This window comes from Thalia democratica, chromosome 5 (genome assembly GCF_965202585.1).
Source record: "Thalia democratica chromosome 5, ktThaDemo2.hap1.1, whole genome shotgun sequence".
In the NCBI taxonomy this organism is placed as follows: domain Eukaryota; kingdom Metazoa; phylum Chordata; class Thaliacea; order Salpida; family Salpidae; genus Thalia; species Thalia democratica.
The window spans coordinates 43,314,659-43,334,955 of NC_139169.1; the positions used below are offsets into that span (position 1 = coordinate 43,314,659).

At 24.1% G+C, this 20,297-nt stretch overlaps 2 protein-coding genes across 2 annotated transcripts in view; both read right to left on the reverse strand.

The window, feature by feature from the left end:
• The window catches only part of LOC145835515 (large ribosomal subunit protein eL33-like), a 199,087-nt gene that overhangs the window by 3,628 nt on the left and 175,162 nt on the right, over positions 1-20,297 (reverse strand). The gene's annotated exons all lie outside the window — the stretch shown is intronic.
• Positions 7,454-18,653, reverse strand: LOC145836122 (ganglioside-induced differentiation-associated protein 2-like). Its single transcript, XM_082943930.1, has 11 exons — positions 18,362-18,653; positions 17,976-18,115; positions 17,714-17,845; positions 16,273-16,392; positions 15,999-16,075; positions 15,260-15,404; positions 12,568-12,721; positions 11,693-11,855; positions 8,805-8,993; positions 8,208-8,351; positions 7,454-7,904 (listed from the first exon to the last, which is right to left on the reverse strand). The coding sequence occupies exons 1-11, from the start codon at positions 18,634-18,636 to the stop codon at positions 7,869-7,871; spliced, it is 1,575 nt and encodes a 524-aa protein (XP_082800056.1). The 5' UTR covers positions 18,637-18,653; the 3' UTR covers positions 7,454-7,868.

The following is a 20,297-nucleotide window of genomic DNA, read 5'->3' on the forward strand; positions in this document are numbered from 1 at the left end:
TAATTTATAAACTAATAAATTGCATTCTAAAACTAGCAATTTGAAATAAGTTATTTTGATATTTCTAAGGTTTAAACTTTTAATAAAAAACTATGTCTTAAAAAGGTCGTTGATGCAATACTTTATTTTTTATTCCGATCTAAAAATGGTTTATAATATATTTGTTTCAAATTAAATAATATATCTATCCAAAACTCGTTATTAAACATAAAAAGATATAATATAGTTATTTTTTTGTTAAATTTAATATTTGAAATACGTTTACTTTTAACTAAAATCAAAAGATAAAAATTCACAAACTTTTTATTTAACAAAATACAACATAATTTAAATTATAGTTTGTTTATAGTTTTTAACTAATATTTAAATTTTATTCAAACAACTATGATTCTACTAAAATAAATATACATCAACTAAATTTTATACAAGGCACTAAAAGTGTTTTACCTGAAATTAAACTTAAAAAAATGTCTTTTAGAAGTTAAGATATTATTTTATCGAAAAGCTAAGTTTTGTACAGTGTACTTTGTTAAATAAATTTAAATTAGTTTTTAGGTTAAACATAAAAAACTAAGCACTTTAATTATACTTAACTAAATACATTATAACAAAGAGACTAAGCAATATGCTTTTATTCTACTTTCTTAAACGTGTATTCAGTTTTAAATATGTTTTAACTTATGTTTTTCAAACTCACACAGTAAGTTAACACAAACTTTTCTCTTGACTTAACGAAAAATAACCGTTTATCTATATTTCTAGTTTTTAAAGCAAATCAAAAACAAATTTTATATGGAATTTTTTCAATTAAAATCGGTATACAATCGGTGAATTTAAAAAGACTGACATCTGTAGACATTTTACTACAAAATACAATAAACATAGCTTAAAGTAGTGTTTACATAAACTAGTCAAACGTATTTAAAATAAGAATTTTTAACAGGATTTCTAAGCTTTAAGTAAATCTAAAAACTTCTAAAACTTTATTGAAACATTTAAGTATATATAGATAAAAAAGTAGCAAGAAAAATATATTTTTCAAAAGTAATCAATCATTAGCTGTAGTTATGTAAGATAAAGTAAGTTGCTTAGATTGTTAATGAATTTTGTATTTTATTTGATCTTAAGTTATTTCACCTAAAACAACTCTTTCAAGTTTTAATGCTTTACTGTTTTACACAAAACTTTTTCCTTGGGTAATCTATTTCATTAAATTAAATAGCTGTACTGTGAAAAGTAAAGTTATCAAATTGAAAATTTTTAATTCATGTTATTTTTCGTTTTACCTAAAACTAAAAATTTTTTTTTTTCAGAAAAACAAAATAAATATTACCAACTATTTTTTATCACTGTATAACAAGTTAAAATAATTATTAAGTCAAATTTACATTATCTTTATTTTCAAGCTTTAAATCAAACTTAGCTAATCATTTAATATCTCACAACGATTACACATTAGTTTTATAAACTTTGTTTGTACTGATCCGGTTTAATTTAAAACTTGATCAATTAGGGAGCCAATTTTGAATGTTTAACTCAAGTTTAAGGCGAACATATACTATAAAGAAATTTTTGAGAGTGTATTTTTTTAGTATTGGGTGTGAAGAAACTGGTAAAGTTTTGCATATATGATAAATTTTTTGTTCCATTTAAAACTATTATCTTAATATGATCTTAAGTTATTAAATACTATAATCTAGTTTATTCTTTAGTTTATAATTAAATAATATTATATCTACTGTTTATTTGTTATTAATCAAAATTTACTGTTATTGATTGTCCTGGACAAGACAACTAGGTGTTTCTGTGAAGTATGACTCGATAAACAAATAGCTTTTTTTTACACAAGGTCCTTAGACTAACTTTTTTATTGTTTTTTAATCTCTAATAAACGATAGTCTCGTTTGTTTTTTAGATATTAATGACTTAATATTTGTTAAGTTTAAATTTTAGTCTTGTTTTTAGCGAGTAAATCATCATTTAAATTACCAAATGTTTTCGCATCACCTGCAAATAGTTTTTTTTACTGCAAAATCTGTTGCGATGATATCATTAATATTAATTATAAAAAAAAGTTTAACAAACTCTTCATCTTATAGTACCCCATTAGAAACAGCTTTATATATAATTTAATAAGTAATTTTTATGATACATGGTTTGAAAATTTCTCAAACCAATTTACTAAGCTTGAAAGAAATTTGTACTGAAATAAAGTTTTCATCATTTTATGATGTGAAGTCAAACTAAGTCACTTTTCACTGGGTCGAAAGTTTTTTGAACTTGTTATATTCTACTCTGATGGACATTGTTAAGGTAATGTAATAGTAAAAAGGTACACAACACTTGATGATTGGTTAGGAAAAAAGTCAAATTTTTTGATTTAATAATCTAATATTGTTCGGGGACGGGTCAAATATTAACGAAGACACTCTTGCACGAAGGGTAACTTTTGAACAAAGGGTCACTTTTAAACGAGTGTAAAAAAATACAATAAAAAAAAATAACAGAAAATACCGACCAGTGGTAAGGGGGACTAATAGTGAAAAAAGAAAAAATAACTAATATTTTTTTAATATGAAAAACTTATAATAATAGTAATAATAAAAGTACAAAACAAAGTTACCTTCCCAGGGTAAGGGGTAAAGTGATAGTAAAAAAATCAATAAAATAACGAAATATTGTGTAAAGCTGTCACCCGTGCAAAAGTGACCTTTCGTGCTTGTTTGACACCTACCCATATTGTTCAGTGGTATTGGTTTTATGGATACCTTTTAAAACACTGGATTGACTGACAATAATTTCAACTGCTCTGGTACATCAGATAATGCTAGGGAACAATTAAAGTTTAGTGTTAAACAAGTTATTAACGCTGAAAAATAAGTTTAATAAAACATGATGAAACCTATAAGTAATAAAAAAATCGTCAATTATGTCGAAGATTTTTAGAGCTGTTTTTAGATTTTAACAATCTTGGTGTTTTTCAACACAACTTAAAAAGCTTATTAAAAACTTAAGCTCACTCAAGATCAGAAACTAATAATTTGTTTGCCTTCATCGCTTAAGTAAGAGAAGAGGTAACTAAGATTTTAGCTAAAGTTTAAATCTTATTTTACTAAAAAAATTTTAATTCAGATACTACACAAAAAAAATTCTCACTCAAAGTTATCCTATTTGATATGGTAAATAACTAACACCTTTGAGTTTTCTTTAAACATAAAAAAAAATAACTTATATTTATTGTGAAAACTCAGTATTTATTTCAACAATTTTTTACTAAAAGGTTTTTAGTATTGGACAGGAGTTTTTTTTTTTAGTTTCAAAAGTACAAATAAATAAAACGTTTAATAAATAAAAATTTAAAAGTATTAAACTTTTTTAAAAGGATTCAGTAAATTGAGTTTTTTTCAAATTGTTGTTGTTATACTTGTTATAACAAACATGTTTCGTTCGGATTTTTATTACTAAAAACTATTAACTACTATAAATTTTGAGCATTAACATGTTTTTTATCAAACTAAACAACTTGTTATAGAATTTATGCATATCTCTTGCTATATAAAACAGCGAAGATATTATAACATCTAAGTTAAGCCTTTGATAGCGTGGATAGAGAAGATTTATTAAATAAATTAAATTGTTATTGTATTAGGGGAAAATTAAGTTTGTTGCTGAGATCATATCTAACAAAATGAAAACATTACTTGAGTTTTTTAGGACTTGTTTCATCTTGTAAAAACATTGATGTTTAAGTGCCACAAGGTTCCGTTGTTTGACTTCTATTGTTCTTAATACATATTAATAACCTACAGAACAACACCAGCTTAAAAGTTCTAAATTTTGTAGATGACACATTACTATATACGACTTTTAAACAAAAAAACATAACTTCAAGACAATGCCAACTTTAATTTGGAACTAAACAATATTTCAGACTGGCTTATTGTAAACCAACTTAAATTAAATGTTGACAAAACAAGATGCACACTTTTTCATTCGGGAAGAATTTTTTTTGGAAAGACATCAATATTAATACAAAAGTAAGGAAAAATAAATCATTAAAAAATAAACGCTCACAAATACTTGGGTATTTTAAGAAATATTTAACTCAAAAGGACAGAAAGTATAGAAACATTGAAAACAAAGTTATCAAAGACTATTGGTGTTTTGTATAAAACGATATACGTTTAGATTGAAAATTATGTACTTTATATTTAACTCATTCTGTTTGAGTCACGTAAGATACGGACTGTTATGCTGGAGCAGAGCAAAAAAAAACTCAATTAAGTCAATGTTCTTATAAATAAAGCTCTTAGATGTATTCATTGCTAAAATTATGATGAAAGTGTAGAAAACTTAAAAAAAAACAAAGAAAATTTAAATGTTGAAACTTATTTAGATATGAGCTGGGTGTTTTTATGTAAAAGTTAGTACATGAGTTTTTACCAATTTACTTTAAGTATTATTTTAAAATCATAGGTCAAAGGATTATACCAATAATCACTACACCTAGAAATAGTCCCTGCTAAGCGTAAAAATTGGGTTCTGATGACATTGACCCAGTCTAGACTGTAACAAGTACTGCTACATTTTGTTTAAATTCAGTTTAACGAAATATTATTTCTATTATATAAAGGTTCATTTAAAAAGTCATTGGTATAATTGCTTTAATATTTTTTTTTAGTTAAATAAATTATTAAAAAAAAATTAAAACAGTTGTATATATTATTTTAATTTATATTGTTTTTTATATATTTTCTTTTCATATGATTTTGTTCTAGTATACAAACTTATTATATTCGTTTGCTGTTTTTTTACCTAGTTTATATTGTTATAGTCTAGTTTATAGGTATATAACTGCAGTTATGAAAAATTTAAAACAAGCTAATAAGCTTAAGTTATTGTTTTAAGAAATCTTTTTTTACAATTAAAACACTATTTATATATTTTTCATAATCAGCTATTTCGAGTAAATTTTTATATTGTGTTTAGGTTCTTTTAACATGTTTTATGTTCGTTTTATTTTGTAAAACTGTAAGTTATTAATTTTTAAAGTTGTTAATTGTTGTTTGTTTTATAAGAAAAAAAGATCCCTGACAAAACATTAAAAGATATCCATGTGGTGTGCAAATCGATAACCGAAAGGTTCTTCGTGCACCAGGTCATAGGACTAAATATTTTTAGCGTTCAAAAAAAAAAGGTATAATATCTAAGTTTCTCAAATTGTACTTCTAGATAATTGCTTTATTAAATGAAGACTGAAAATTTATGTATGATTATTCTTTATTAGTGATTTTTAAACCAATTTTTATGCTTAGCATGGATTATTTCTAGGTGTAGTGATTATTGGTATAATTCTATGACTTATGATTTAATATCACACTTGAAGTTATAATCATCAAAATAAATGTAACTTGACAAAGAGTCTTAGAAAAGTTTTAGTATTGAATAAAAAACAACCTATTTAAAAATTAAAAAAAAACTTGATTGAAAATAACTTTTAGTTTTTCATGGCTTAAATTTATAAAAAAACGTAAAAGTTTAACTTATTTAGTACGATCTTAATTAATCGAGATTTGTTTGGATTCCTACTAAAGTTTCATAGTTTTAAATAACTAAGTCAGGGGCAGACATGTTAAAAAGCTCTGCTTTGTTTACTCGAGCGTGAAATTACTAACTTAAAACGAACTAAAGTTAAGACGCTTCATTGCTGAATTACCATAGTAACTCTTAGCATTTTAACAAGTCTGGTCAGGGGTCGGCAGCATTTTATAAGTCCCGGGCCAATTTTTATAAAAAATTTCTCGCGGGCCGCACTGTCTAGAAAAGGACTTCTACGGACCGCAGTTAATTGAAATATTTGTAGTAATCAACAAAAAAAAACACTACTTTGAACTAAACATGTGATAAAATAAGCAAAACTACACCACCAATAATAAAACTGTTAAATTAAGAGTCTAATTGTAAGCTTTTACAACAAAACTTTTCTTATTACTGTTTTCAAAAAGGTATATTTTGAGCGTAAAAGTACCTCGCGGGCCGCAAATTTTGGCTTCGAGAGCCGCAGTTTGCTAAATAAAAAAGTATGCAAAAAGTGAGCTAAACCAAAATTATATATTTAATTTTTTACTAATCTTAAAATAAATATTGCTTTGTACTTACTAAGGAATAGTTTATATAACTGAGTGTATTTTAAATTGTGTTGTTAGTTTTAATGGTTTACTATATATATTATAGTTTATTGAACGACAAATAAAAGACGCTCAAAAGATTTACTCCTGGTGCACGAAGAACCTTTCCGGTAATCGAGTCGCACACCACGGATACATTTTAACGTCTTGTCCAGGACTATAAATATTTTTATATAGTTAGAAAGTTTCCATACTCACTACTGTGCACAGAAACATCATAATTTCATTTATTTAGTTTAAGCAAATCCTTTGTTACATGACTAATGAAAGTTAACTACAAACTAGTAAACTTCTTCATTTAAAAATAAACTTAAATGAGAAATTTCCTTCCGTAATTTTTAGCATTATGTATATGAAAAATATCTACTGATTTAAAATAAATATAAACGATGTAACATCTTTTTTAAACTTTATAAAATGTGAATAAGTTTTTGTGTTGCACTAACAACATATGCTTATATACAAATCATCAAAACTCTTATCTAATCTGTTAGGTGAAAATATTGGCATAATAAAGAAAAAAAAACTGGTGATCACCTAAGGCAGGTTACAATAGAAGCCTTCTAATATTTTAATACAATAGACTGGACATTAAAGCTTCAATATATATATTTTTTCAAACCAAATGTTAAGGATACTTGAGTTTATTTGATACTTGTTCATGAGTATTAAATAAAAGCTGTGCCAAAAAAAAAAATATTAAATATAAATTTTAAAGTTTTTCTTTAAAATATAACTTACATTACATCTAATAAAAAAAAAAAAACTTGCTAGTTCTTGTTTGAAATATAAATTATGTTTACTCATATATAAAACTAATATAAGAAACCAAGCATATTTGCTTTATTTTAATTATATTTGTGTAAAAAAATAATTTTTTTTTGTTTAAAGTACTTAAATAGTTCAGTTATGCTATCTTGTAGAATATTTTTAAATTAAAATTATTAAAACTCAATATTGCGTTATTTCGATAACTCACTGCTATAAAAAACAGACCTAGATTTAACAAACTAATAATTCACAGAAAAATCTTAAATATTTTTATATTTTACTATGTTAAAAAGAGCAATAAAAATAGTATTGTAGTAGATGAAAATATGTACATTACAAAACCGCATTTTTTTAGCAAGATTAAAACAGAGGCAAAGTTGATAAAACAGAAAAAATAGCGCAATATAAACATTAAAAACCAATTTAGTTTTTTTCTAATGCTATTGGCAAAAAATTAAGAAAATAACCATAAGACTACTTTATCTGCAGGCAGGGTAAAAAAATAAAATTACAACTGAGAACAATAAAACTACTTTTTGTATAGAAAAATTCAAACAATAATCATATTATTTTAATTTATCTAGTATTTTTATTATCAACCTTTTTTAAGATATCTTTAATATAATTGTTAAAATAAAGTTTATCACAAAATTAAAAGTAAAATACCAATTAAAAAGTAAATTGCTATTTATTGAGTATTCAAAAAATTTATACATTAAAAATAAGTCCTATAAACTTAACACAACTAACTCCTAAGCATAAATAAAACTTTACAGAAATATAAATATATTTTTGATGCATTAAAATAAATCAATACTTTGTAAAAGGAAAACGTATAGGATTGTTTATTTGAAAATGTTTAAAAAAGTTAAGAACAATATTGCACAGTAACGAACTTTGAACTTCTTTTTATGTTGTCATCACTTGATACAAATGTGGATTAAACTGGAATTATTAACATTTGTTAAGTATACACAGTTTTTAACTAAACAACAAGATTTAAATATACTTAAAGTAGTATAAATCTTTTATTTTATACTATATAGAAGAACCAAAAACAAAATTAGTCGCTATAAACTAAAAACTACCAACTGATTAATTTACTTGAAACTTAATGGAAACTATAATTAAAATTGTAACTTTTTTTGTAAACAATGATCTATATATATACTTGAAGACTATTTAGCTTATACAAACATTTAGAAAAAAAGAAACTTGAAGGCTTGATTGAATTCATTTAAATCTTACTTGATAGTCGTAATCGATGATTTTTTGATGAAACTTTAGTTGCCGTTGATTAATAAACGAATGTAGATGCGATAAGCTTTTTATAAATAGCAGTTTTTTCCTAAATTCGCTAGCATAAAACGTTGTGAAGTAAAGGCAATATATCTGTTAAAAGTACTTTGAATTGTTTAAGACTATGATAGCTATCATGTTACTTTATTTATAAAATTTACTTAGTTTTTATACTTTTGAAATTTTAGACTTAATTCAGATATTCTAAAACAGAGTCAATGAAAAAAATTCAGATTTTGACATAAATTACGTTTAAAAACTAAAAAAAAGTCATTATAAAAATACAGAGAAGTAATTACTATACTACCTAGTAATATATAGAAATAGACGTTATTATTTTGATTAGCTAATACATCAGCTAGCAATAAAAATTATTTTAATCTTAAAAAAACTAAAAATGATCATTTTTAAAAAATGCAACATTTTAACTCAAAAAACTTTCAACCACTTAGTTTTACTAGTTAATCAAAAGTTAATAAGCTGTGTATACTTTATAGATTCTTTGCAAATTTTAAAAAGTCGCAGTCTAAATACTTTTCAACAAACTTTTTGCATAAACGTTGGATGAACAACGATTATTTTGTTCATATTTTCACAATATCTCCTGTCTACTATCGACTGCAGCCTCTTCAAAAAATCGGCAGTTATATGGTGGTTGGCATTGGAACAGAAATATACGATGTTGTAGCTTTTGTTGACAACTTCATCTGCGTTTCTGAGTATGTATTTGATTACCTAAAAAAAATTAATTACACATAAGCCCTAGTGTTTTTAAAGCCAAGCACATTAAATGTTTGGAGAGAAAAAAAGTCGTACTAAAATTTCAAATGCACAATTTACTTATAAAAAAAAAGTTTTTTAAACGAACAAATATGTTGAGTTTTGACACATTTAGTACAAAACTTATAAATTTTTTGTTTTAATTTGTTTTTCAATATATATAATCTTTATTTAAGTTAAATAATGCATAATTTTATACAAATAGTCAAATTAAACTTTGCCCAGATTTTGAAAACATATATATAAAAGTTTTCAAGTCACTAGCATGAAAATTGTTTTTAGTTGAGTAGAGTTTACAATAAGTAAACAAAAGTGTTACATCACGAATAATAATAACCTAGTTAATCACAAAATATATTGAGGTTACAAAAAAAAAACATATTTGTACTTAAATAAACATATGTAATTATAAAATCTTTTAGTGTTTACTAGGCAAACAATTACATAACTGCACTTTGTGGGAACAAATTCATTATTGTTTACACGTTATTTTATCATGAACAATAGTTTTTAATATTTTCGAGAAACACGGACTAACTTTTGCAAACTTTACTTTAACTAAAAAATCACCTCAATTAATAATGTTGTATTTAACTTTAAGTACTGATTTTTATTTATTAACTTAGTTTTGTACAGTTTTATTTAAGTTTTATTAGTTATAAATTTATTAATGATAAAGTTTTTTATAGACTGGGTTGTGCAAAATTTTTACTCAGCGAGCCAGATTTATTAGAAAAAAAATCTTTAGCCGACCACACTTATTGAAAAAAGTTTTTGCAAGCTACTTAATTTTGAAAACTTTACTAGAAAAGTATAAAAATCATTTAAAAAGAAAAACTGTGATGAAACTATTTTTTAATCACACTGGTGGATACTGAAAATCTAACTAAGAGCACCTTTCAAAATATTTATTATAGAAAAGCTCAGTATAATTTTTTGGTAAGAGGTATTTTCAAGCTAATTAATAAGTCGCGGGCCGATTCTGAACCACGGATAATTTCCGCCTCTATGATAAACGTATAAAAATGTGGGTTAAGGGTGGTCTAAACAGCTTTGAAAAAATGTGTTTGACTACATATTGAATTTTTGAGTATGAACAAAAACAACTAGTCTATTTAAAGAAGAAAGTCATTTTCATGAACTTTATCATATACCTAATGAACTTTTAAATATTTAGTCTTCAAAAAACTTGGTTCAAACTTTTACAAGACGTATCTTTATATTATGAGTAAACCTAGTATTTAATTTTATCTTAAGTTTTCTAGGAAACTTTAAGTTTAACTAAGGCTAACATCCACCTATATTATTAAAACTTTAAGTCTCAATTCTTTTTGATCAGTTTACAACAGTTTATAATAATAAATGAAAAACAATCAAAACTATTGATCAGTGTTTAAAAGTATTGTTATTATATAAATTTCAAACTTTCATTAAATTTCAAGTATAATATTGAAAGAAACAAATAATCAATCACAATAAAAAAATCTCAGCAAACTTTGAATTGGGCTCCTTTCCCTACAAATCCAGCTAGTCCATTTGTTTTTTGTTATTCTATTTGAGTGAGAATAGCTGCTAAGCTCAATAGTGATTTTTCTTATGCATGTTTTATTATTCATTCATTATAAGTTATCAAAACTAAATGAACTTACAAGCTGAACTTTTAAGGAAAGTAGACCAACTCACATGTTATCAATCTTTTTTTATACTATACTTTAGTTTATCTTATTGTGATTGTTTTTACATCATTATACTTAATTTTATTAATCCTTTATTATTATAATATTTTAGTTTATCTTATTTTGATTGTTTTTGCAGTATTATACTTAATTACTTATGAAAGATTCAAGTTTGTTTATTAATAATTTCTTTTACACAATTTGTTTACCTTGTAAAAACAACTAGGCACTTTAAATTTTCAGAGTATAGTGTAAAAGTATTTTTATATGCAAATTATTATAAAAAATTAATATAATTTGTAGTTTTTTACTCTGAAATAAATTAATATTTAAAGAGATTAAATAAAAAGTTGTTAATGACAGCATGATAAACATTATTTTGATAATGTATATATACTTTTTTTTCATATCTTATAAAGAATAAATTAATAAGAATAAAACTATTTAAAGTTTTGATTTATTTTTAACAAAGACCTATTTATTCGCATAAGTTTTTGACTACTTATTGAATATAATTTTTTAAATAAAAACTCATAAAAGTATTTTATCATACATTTCCGAATTGTAAGATATCAGTTTAACTATTTGAAATGCAGTAATAACAACTGAAGTAGTTTTTCTAAAGCATTGATTCAATTTTACTTTCTATTAATACAATTATTTTCAGTAACATTTTAATGATATTACTGAAATATCTGACAACATTTTTCTTTTAAAACTAAGTGAAGTAGACATACTTTCTTTTCAATATAGCGTGTGCTACTCAGAATTAAAAGCTTATAGCCATTCGTTGTTTATACTTAAAACATATAATTGAATATTTTATAAAAAAAATTAATAAACATATTAATTAAAAAAATATGTAAAATCTTATTTAAACTCATGACATTATAAAACCACATATTGAAAACAAACATATAGTTTGAAAACTGTTGTGTTTTTATAGATGAACTTTTTCATTGTTTAGAAAAAGCTTACCTCATACGAACCAAATACACTTTTCTCCATACAACAAGGAGTAATAACAACATTCATGTTTCCATATATATCTGTTGTATCGAAACTAATAATTTCCTTTAGGTAGTTCTCAGTTGCTACTGATAGCTTTGAAAGTTTTGCTTCTCTAAGTAACCGAATATACCTGTTAAAATTATTATGACACTTTAAGTTGTAGGAAAGTGTTAAGTTTGTTATAATTAAAATACAAGACTTAAAAGAAACTACATCTGTATTGTAATTTAACCTTATGTTGTTTTCAATTACAGCTTAAAATAAAACTTACAAATTTAAACGATTCATGATACTAATTACTATTTTAAAAGATTATTAGTTTATAAGAAGCTTTCAAATAAAGAATTTAAAAAAGTTTATTGTTTTATTGTTTAAATATTGAAAAACCAAAAAAGTATGAACAATTTATTTGCTATTTAAACAAAAAAGTAATGTTTAGAATAATTTAATGTACAAAAAACTTATTATTTTTTTTGCAAATCTGTTTGCCTGACTTGTATTCAGTTAATAGTAACTTTTCAAACTAGTACACCAGTTTATATTATACCAATATATTTAAAACTTAAAATTAAAACTTAGTTTAGCAAATATTAAAAACTTAAAAATAAAGAACGACTAAAAAACAGCATTTTTTTATGGCACTAAACGGTATTTTAGTGATACTACTTTTTACAACAATAATCAATATTTAATTTTAAAGTTAAGCTTAGTATCATTTAAATTTATTTGAATTAATTACACAAAAGTAATGTCCTTAAGGCAAATTTTGAATTTAGCGCTAAAGTAATTGTTAAAATATTTTTTGCAATATGTAAAAAGGAACATTTTTAAACAAAACTTACACTCTTTGTTGAGAATGAAACTTGCTTTGATCACTTTTGTACATCATTTTGTACCTTCTGTACCGATCATGATTAGTCGGGCCACATTTGTGAAAATCCAAATTATCTAATTTTGAGATGACTTTTTCATCAGGACTTTCTCCCAGATTAAGGTCTAAAAGTATAAATTCATTGAGAAAGAAAAAAAAACAACTAAAAATAAATAAGATAACACTAAAAAAATTAAAAAACACTAAAAATATTATTAATATTTAAACTTAAGGACAAATAATTAAAAAATATTGGTAAACAAAACTCGAAATTTTAGTTATCAAACATATCTCCTTAATCATTAAAAAATAAGTTAGTAAGGTAAAAACATTAGAAAAAAACATTTAAAACATTATTTAACTTTAAATTAACAACTTACAATCTGTCAAAAATTGAAAGTTGAAGTTGAATAAAATGTTAGTGTTTATTGCTTGAAAACATAATCAAAGTATAAGTGTTTTTCCAAACTATATAAGCTGACAATTGCCGGAAATATCAAACTTGAACTTATACATCTGCTAACAACTACGAATTCTAGATTTGATCATTTACAAGTATGTTTTTTGATATAACACCAGTCTTTATTTATTTTTTACTATTGGCTTAGTTTAATAAGCTGCATAATACTTTTGAAAATTAGTCCTTTTCATTTTAGTTATTGAAAACTGTTTATTAAGTTTATTGTTAACTTATTTATTAGTTATAGAAAACTGATTTTTTTTATGTTTTTTTCAAACAACAAGTTATATAATTTGTAAGGTTATCAACATATTACAAATACTATAATAAACAAAACCAAATAAGCTGCGTCTTTCTTTAATTCAAACGAAAACTTATTAAAAAAAAACTTAAAACTAAGTTCATTCAAGAATTTGAAATGTATTCTTTAACTTTAATTCATATATATTTCAAATAAATAATGATGTTTAAGAAAATTATAAACAATTCAAACTCACTTATGTCAAGAATTTTTCAAAGTAATTTAGAATTTAGTATTTTATTAAAAAAAAAACTTAACACAAAACCATACAGTGAAGACGAGCAGTTTTTATTAGTGTCTCTACATAACTTACTAAATTGTTATCGGGCTTTTTGATAAGTTTTTCTTTAATATTTCTTCTATGTTTTTATTATAATACTACAATTAAGGTTTGTGCGAAAGATCTTTCAAATTTAGCATGACATTTGTCAATTAAGACCGATTTAGACTGACATTTCTCAAAGGTGGAAAAATTGCCTTTAAGTTTATACTGATAAATACTGAAATTATGCTTTCAAAAGCCAAATGGTTGTATACGAAGAAAATCACAATTTAAATTCTACTCAAAAAATCTGAAAACTTCAAGCATTTGAACTGACAAAAACTGACATTTTGCCACTTTTCCAGAAAAAAACTGATGTAGCCTGACGCGCATGATCCCTGCACAAACTTTCACCAATTTTTCCAGTATAAACCAAACATATAGTCTTTGAATTAAATGATTAATAATATTATGTCAAAAATGGATAGATTCAGAATTTGACAGTGATTTCTAAATTCAGCAACAGATTAATAGGTTATAACGCTATATCTATTTTATTATAATTTTTCGTATAAAAAGTAAATTTTGATCTATTTGAAAAAAAACATAGTCTGACGAACACTTAAAGCTTTAGGTGCGAGTTATATGTAATCAATTGTTTTTGTTTTACAATAATGTAGATTTGACTTAATTTTATACTAGATTTAAATAAAATTATTAAAATATGAGAAAACCTCTACTTTTTTTTTACTGCATAATATAATTTTAAGTCTCAATAAACAATTCTAAAGTTTTACTTGGCTGTTTTCCCTAGAAGTTAAATAAATTCTAAAGTTGACTTCTGCACACAAATTTCAAAACAGAAATCAATAGTTTAAGTTTATAAAATCAAGCATCATCAATATAAATTCATTACGGTTCTGAATAAAATACTTTTAAATATATAGGTGTAATGATTAAATGATAATGCAGATACTACTAAGACAATAAACAATTAGTATAGTTTACTATTGAAAACATAAATAAAACCAAACAACAAAATAAGTAAATATTAAATTTCAAGTATATATAGTGTGCTACTTGCTTAAAGAACGTGTTAATTCATACTACAACTACCTTTATATAGTACTTTACAATAATAAAACTACCGATTCAACTAATTATACAAAATAAAATACAAATATTGTCAAGTCTTCCTATATCCTATGTTCATTATAGACTATAAATGTGTAAGTAACATCAAAATCTGTTTAAATTTAATCTTAATTAAACTTTTGAACTAAATCCTGACTTTTAAGTAAACTATAAGTAATGCAACATAATATTTATTAGGTTTTTATCAAGTTCATTAATTTTTATAAAATCTATTTATTGAAAAACAAGTTAAATTTTATTTTATTACACAAATTTATATATATTATTAAAAAGTTGTTCTGTAAAAAAAATAAACATGACTTATCACAAATTCAGGGGTTTTTACAGAAAACTATTTTTAATTCAATGATATATCTAAAACAGTCTAAAATTAGCAATACAGCAAGATTTAGAAAAATATCCATAATGACGTGATGGATATCTTGTGTTTGCGTCTAAAAACTGTAATGAAACTAATAAAGAAACATTATAAATTAAAAACAAACATTTAATGTTGCTTATTCGTGAACTTCCTTGACTTTTACAAGCACCAAGTATTTCACAAGAACTTTCAGGTTCAAATTGCTTGCTATAGGTAAATTCTTCAGAATTTCTTGGGAAATAAACGGTTGCTACCATAGTAGCTAGTTGCTGTAAGTACAACGCAGTTATTTAATTAAACAATGAGTGACTAGAAAGTTTGTACGTATACTTTAAAGTGTTCAAAAACCTTGTTTTTTTATTTTAGCTTGTAAAATAAATAAAACTTTTATTGTAAATTTATATAAAACAAAAAAGTATTTTTATATCAAATGGTCTACTGTTTGTAAACATGATTATACATAAGATAAAAGATTATGAAAAATATTTTAATAGAATTCTATAGCAATTTAAAACCATAAAGGCTATAAAATATCTAAAAATATTCTTCGAGGTTACAAATTTAATCACAAAATTTTCAAAATAATTAAATGTACTTTAGTAAACATACATGCACTAATACCGTTTAGTTTTCGCAGTTTTTAATATACATTGGTATTAAATAATCTGAATTTAAGTTTTAATACAATGTTTAAGAATGTCCTTTTTTTGCATTTAAGGTATTCAAGAGAGCTTTAAATGTGCAATGTATGTTTGTTTAAAACTAATACGCTTTTTTAAACAAAAATATAAGTTTCTTTAACTTGAACTTTCTGAACTTAAAGTATACTAATATCAGCTCTTTTACATGCAACAAAAACTTACAAGTTTATAATCAGGTATTGTGTAAATTATACGATCGAAATCATTTGAATAAAAGTTTAGATAACAACGAAGTGTTCCTGAAAAGTTAAAACTATTATTGAAAAGCTTCATAAATTTCCTTAATGGTTACTACAAAAAGTGTAGTGATCCAAAATTAACTTTGTAAACATATAAAAGATTAAAAATTAACTTTCATAATCTGTTCAGTATGTATAAAATTGTAACTAGATTTTTACAACACTTAAGTAGACTTACTTAATTATTAGAAACTTACTAATAGCAACGTGGGTTAGATGAAAATACAAGTCTTTGTATTCACAGTGAAATAATGGTATTAAAGTTACATTTCTAAGCTTGAGTTTTCTTGCCAAATCCAATGCGTTTTTGTAACAATCTAATAATAAAATCATTTAATAAAACATAGGTAAGATTTGCTTTAAACTTGTACTAAAACAAGAATAACTTTCATTCAATTATTAATTCATTCAACTTTCAGAAGTGAATATAACTTATGCTCTTAAATTATGTTTTTACTAGTGATCCAACAGATCCAGAATCTGGTTAGATCCAAATAAAAAAATACTTGGATCCAAAACCAGCCGGGTCCTAATTTTGTGGATCCGGTAGATCACTAACTCTTAGGGTAAATAAAGTTTGCTAGTGTATATTTTTTTATTTTTACCATTAATTGCTTTTTAGTAAGTAATTAGAATGTGTAAGATAATTAGTGTTGTCAGGAAAAAATAGCCTGAGTCAGTATGGGTTTATGAGTAAAACTAAAAGCTGTTAAAAATTGTAAATTCAAAAACTTTTAAACTAAATGTTAATTAAGCTTTAATAGTTATAAGTACCAGATTGCACCGTATGATTATCAACATTATCTACGAGATAATCTACAAGCTCTATTGTTATGATGGCCATAAGGTCTAGTGCTTTTTAATTTTAAGAGTTTACCAAGTGTTAGATGGTTTTTTTTTAAATTCTTTTGAATATCTTAAATTATTAATTACGATTAAACAATAATAGAAACTTAGTGTGATAATAAAATAGGCAACAATCATCTTTAAAATATTAATTAAACACACTGCTTAATTAATGAAAAATATTAAGAATGATGTTTACTTAACTATCATGTTAAAAAAAAAAATAATCAAAAGTTGCACAAAAATTATACTAAAGACTAAGCCAGTTTATCAAAATACTTATAACGTAACTTGTTTTCAGTGAAATGAATTGGTTTAAATTTTGATGGAATGCTCAAAATAGGTAGATAAAAATCTTCTAGTTTGTCTTCACTTTTTAAATAAAATTATATCTGAATAATTGTAAGGTTTGCACAACTATTCAAATTAGAAAAATTCAAATTCCCACAATTTTAGTTCTTAAAAAAAAAGGGCCACAACTCAAAAAGTAATATATATTTGTTAAGTAATACAAAAGACACATATGATTATTCTAAATCAAAAACAAAATCAGTAAGCTAATTTCTTAACAAAAATGTTAGTTTAAGTTAATACTAATTTACAAAAAAGACTCTTAAAAAAAAAGTAATTGAAAAAGTGTTGAATATAACTTATTTAATAAAACAGCTAATTAATTTAGATAATTGGAAAATTTTTATTTGAAATTTTTCATAAAAAAATTGAAAGTGTTGACAAACTGCACTTTAATTAAAATACCTGCAATATCACAAATAACTTATGAATAAAACAAACAGTGTAAAGCATTATCTGTTGAATTCTGATACTTAATCCTTTGATCGATTTGTTTTGGCTCAAGAACATGAATAGCACATATTGTTGAAAGATTACATGATGAGGTTTGTATTACATCACAATTACTAAGATCTAACAAAATAATTGATTATTTGACAACAAAATACAAAACTAACTAAAATAACTTAATTGCCTTTCAAAAATCATAGCTAATAAATTATTAACTACATAAACTTGATTTTTAGTTCTTTAAACTTAATACCTTCAATTTTTTTTAGGTTGAGCCCAAAGTCAGATCCAGCAACTTTGTAAACTTGGAAAGACACAGATGTTATCATAGATCTAAACTGATTTATAGGAACAACAATAACATCAGATTTGATAAGAGCTGGATTTTCAGTGCTAAAAATTATATTGTATAATATAACAAAAACTTTGTTTACATCAATTCAGGATTGTTTTGAAAACATAATAAAACTAGTAAAAAAAAATTGTACCAACTTATTTTAATTTCATTAACCTGTTAACTTTCAAAGTTACAATAGCTATTTTATTCATAACAAATATAAAGACTAATTTTATAGTGGTTCTTTCAAAAACTATAATTAAAGTTTAAATAAGATTTTTGTATGAAAATTAAAAGTCTACCTTATACAAAATTTAGAGTTTATTTCAACATCAGTACAAAACTTTGGAGGTTTACAATCAAGCTCATTATTATCTATACCCAGTTTATTTTTTGTAGCTATTTTTGCTACTTGTTCATTAATATGTTGATTTTCATTTTTTTCATCTAATTTTTTTGCAATATTACTTTTATCTATCGCAGCTTTATTAGTAATCTTGGCTTTTAATAGAGACTGCCAAGTTGAAATTTCTTCTATGGAGATAAAAGATCTATTCCATGCATCATTTTCGGTCATAGCCAAAGTATGTTATATCTTTCTGTAAAAGTTTTTAGACAAGGTAAAAATAAAAGCTTAAATTGTTATAAAATGTTTACACGGTAAAAACTGATGAAAAAGGAGTTAAAAAACCCTTAAAATTCAAACTTAAGATTTTCAGTAAATTTCTTTTAATTGAGTTTTTGTTGACTGTTTTATGGTTTAAGATTTAAATAAGTCAATAATCGTAAAATATTATCAGACCTCAAGTAATAAAAAAATCCTAAGTGACAAAAAACTGTCCTGAGTCATCATTTTTTTTTAAACTCTTTAAAAACACATTTGTTTCCCCTGGCAGAAACTACTCATACCTCATGTTCATTTTTCTTAATAAAAAAAACCCTCTCATGTAAAAATAAAACATCATTTTACTCACTTTTTAGCTTTGTTTAGTGAAAACAAGTATTCATGAGTTTTAACAAACAACTTTATTGATTAAAAAAGGGAATAGATCTCAAATATGCATGAAGGGAAACTTTTGCATGGGTTGAAATTTTATTTATTTATTATTATTATTTTTTGCTTCCTGGGTTACCCCTAACCCGTACAATAAGTCATTAACTTTTTTCTTGTTCTTCTTCTTCTACTTTTTATTTATTTATGTTTTCTTTTTTATTCTAACTAAAACTGTTACCTCTAACCCTTACCCTTGGTCAATAACTTTGTTTTCTTATTGTTGTTATCTTATTTATATATTTTTTACTATCACTTTTATCCTTACTCCTGGGCGTAATTTTATTTCATATTTAAACTTATTCTTTCACAAAAGTGACCATTGGTGAAAAATAAACCCTTTGTGCATATTTGCCCCTTCATACAAAAGTGTCTTGGTGCATATTTGACCTGTCCTCTAATTAAGGACATATAAAACAATAACAAATTACGAAACTTAAAATAAAACTCAACTAGAAAGTTTATTAAAACTTTATAATGCATTGTCAAACTTTATTATTTCTAAACTGTTTCTGAACAACATAAATTCAAATTATTATTAACGTTTACTATTATAGGAAGGTTTTTAAACGTATATATGTACCATTTGCAACTTGTCTATAGAGATTACTGGTTTAATTTTATATCACAAATGATTTTAAAACTATACTATAAGTGGTAAATGTTAAATGAATCTGAAAAAATTTTCCTTAGTAAAACAGTTTAAAAAATATTTTTAAATTATGACTTAAATTAAGTTCACAAGATATAGTATACAATAAAAATACATGAAACTTTTTAAAGGGTAAAAATTGCAAATATACACATCACAATGTTATGACTTTAAGTAAAATTTTTCAAAGTGTCTGCATTTACCATTTAATTCAGATCTGGAAATGATAAATGATTTTTTGTCAGCAAATGCTATTTCCAATCTTTCTATATTACACAGAGTGCATATTCTACCCGGTTTACAGCAATTAATTTTATGTATTATCTTCCATCTAACGTTGTTCTTGATCATATCTTTGTTGAAGTTAGCGGTCTGAATAAATGAGCTCAATTTTGTAGATTTTTCCAGATTTTTATTTGTGAAGCTATGCTTATGTTTGTTGTATCTTCTTTTGAAGTTTCTTGCTGTGGATCCAATATAATGCAGTTCTTTATTATTTATGTGACAATAGCTTTGTACATGACAATTTTGGAAA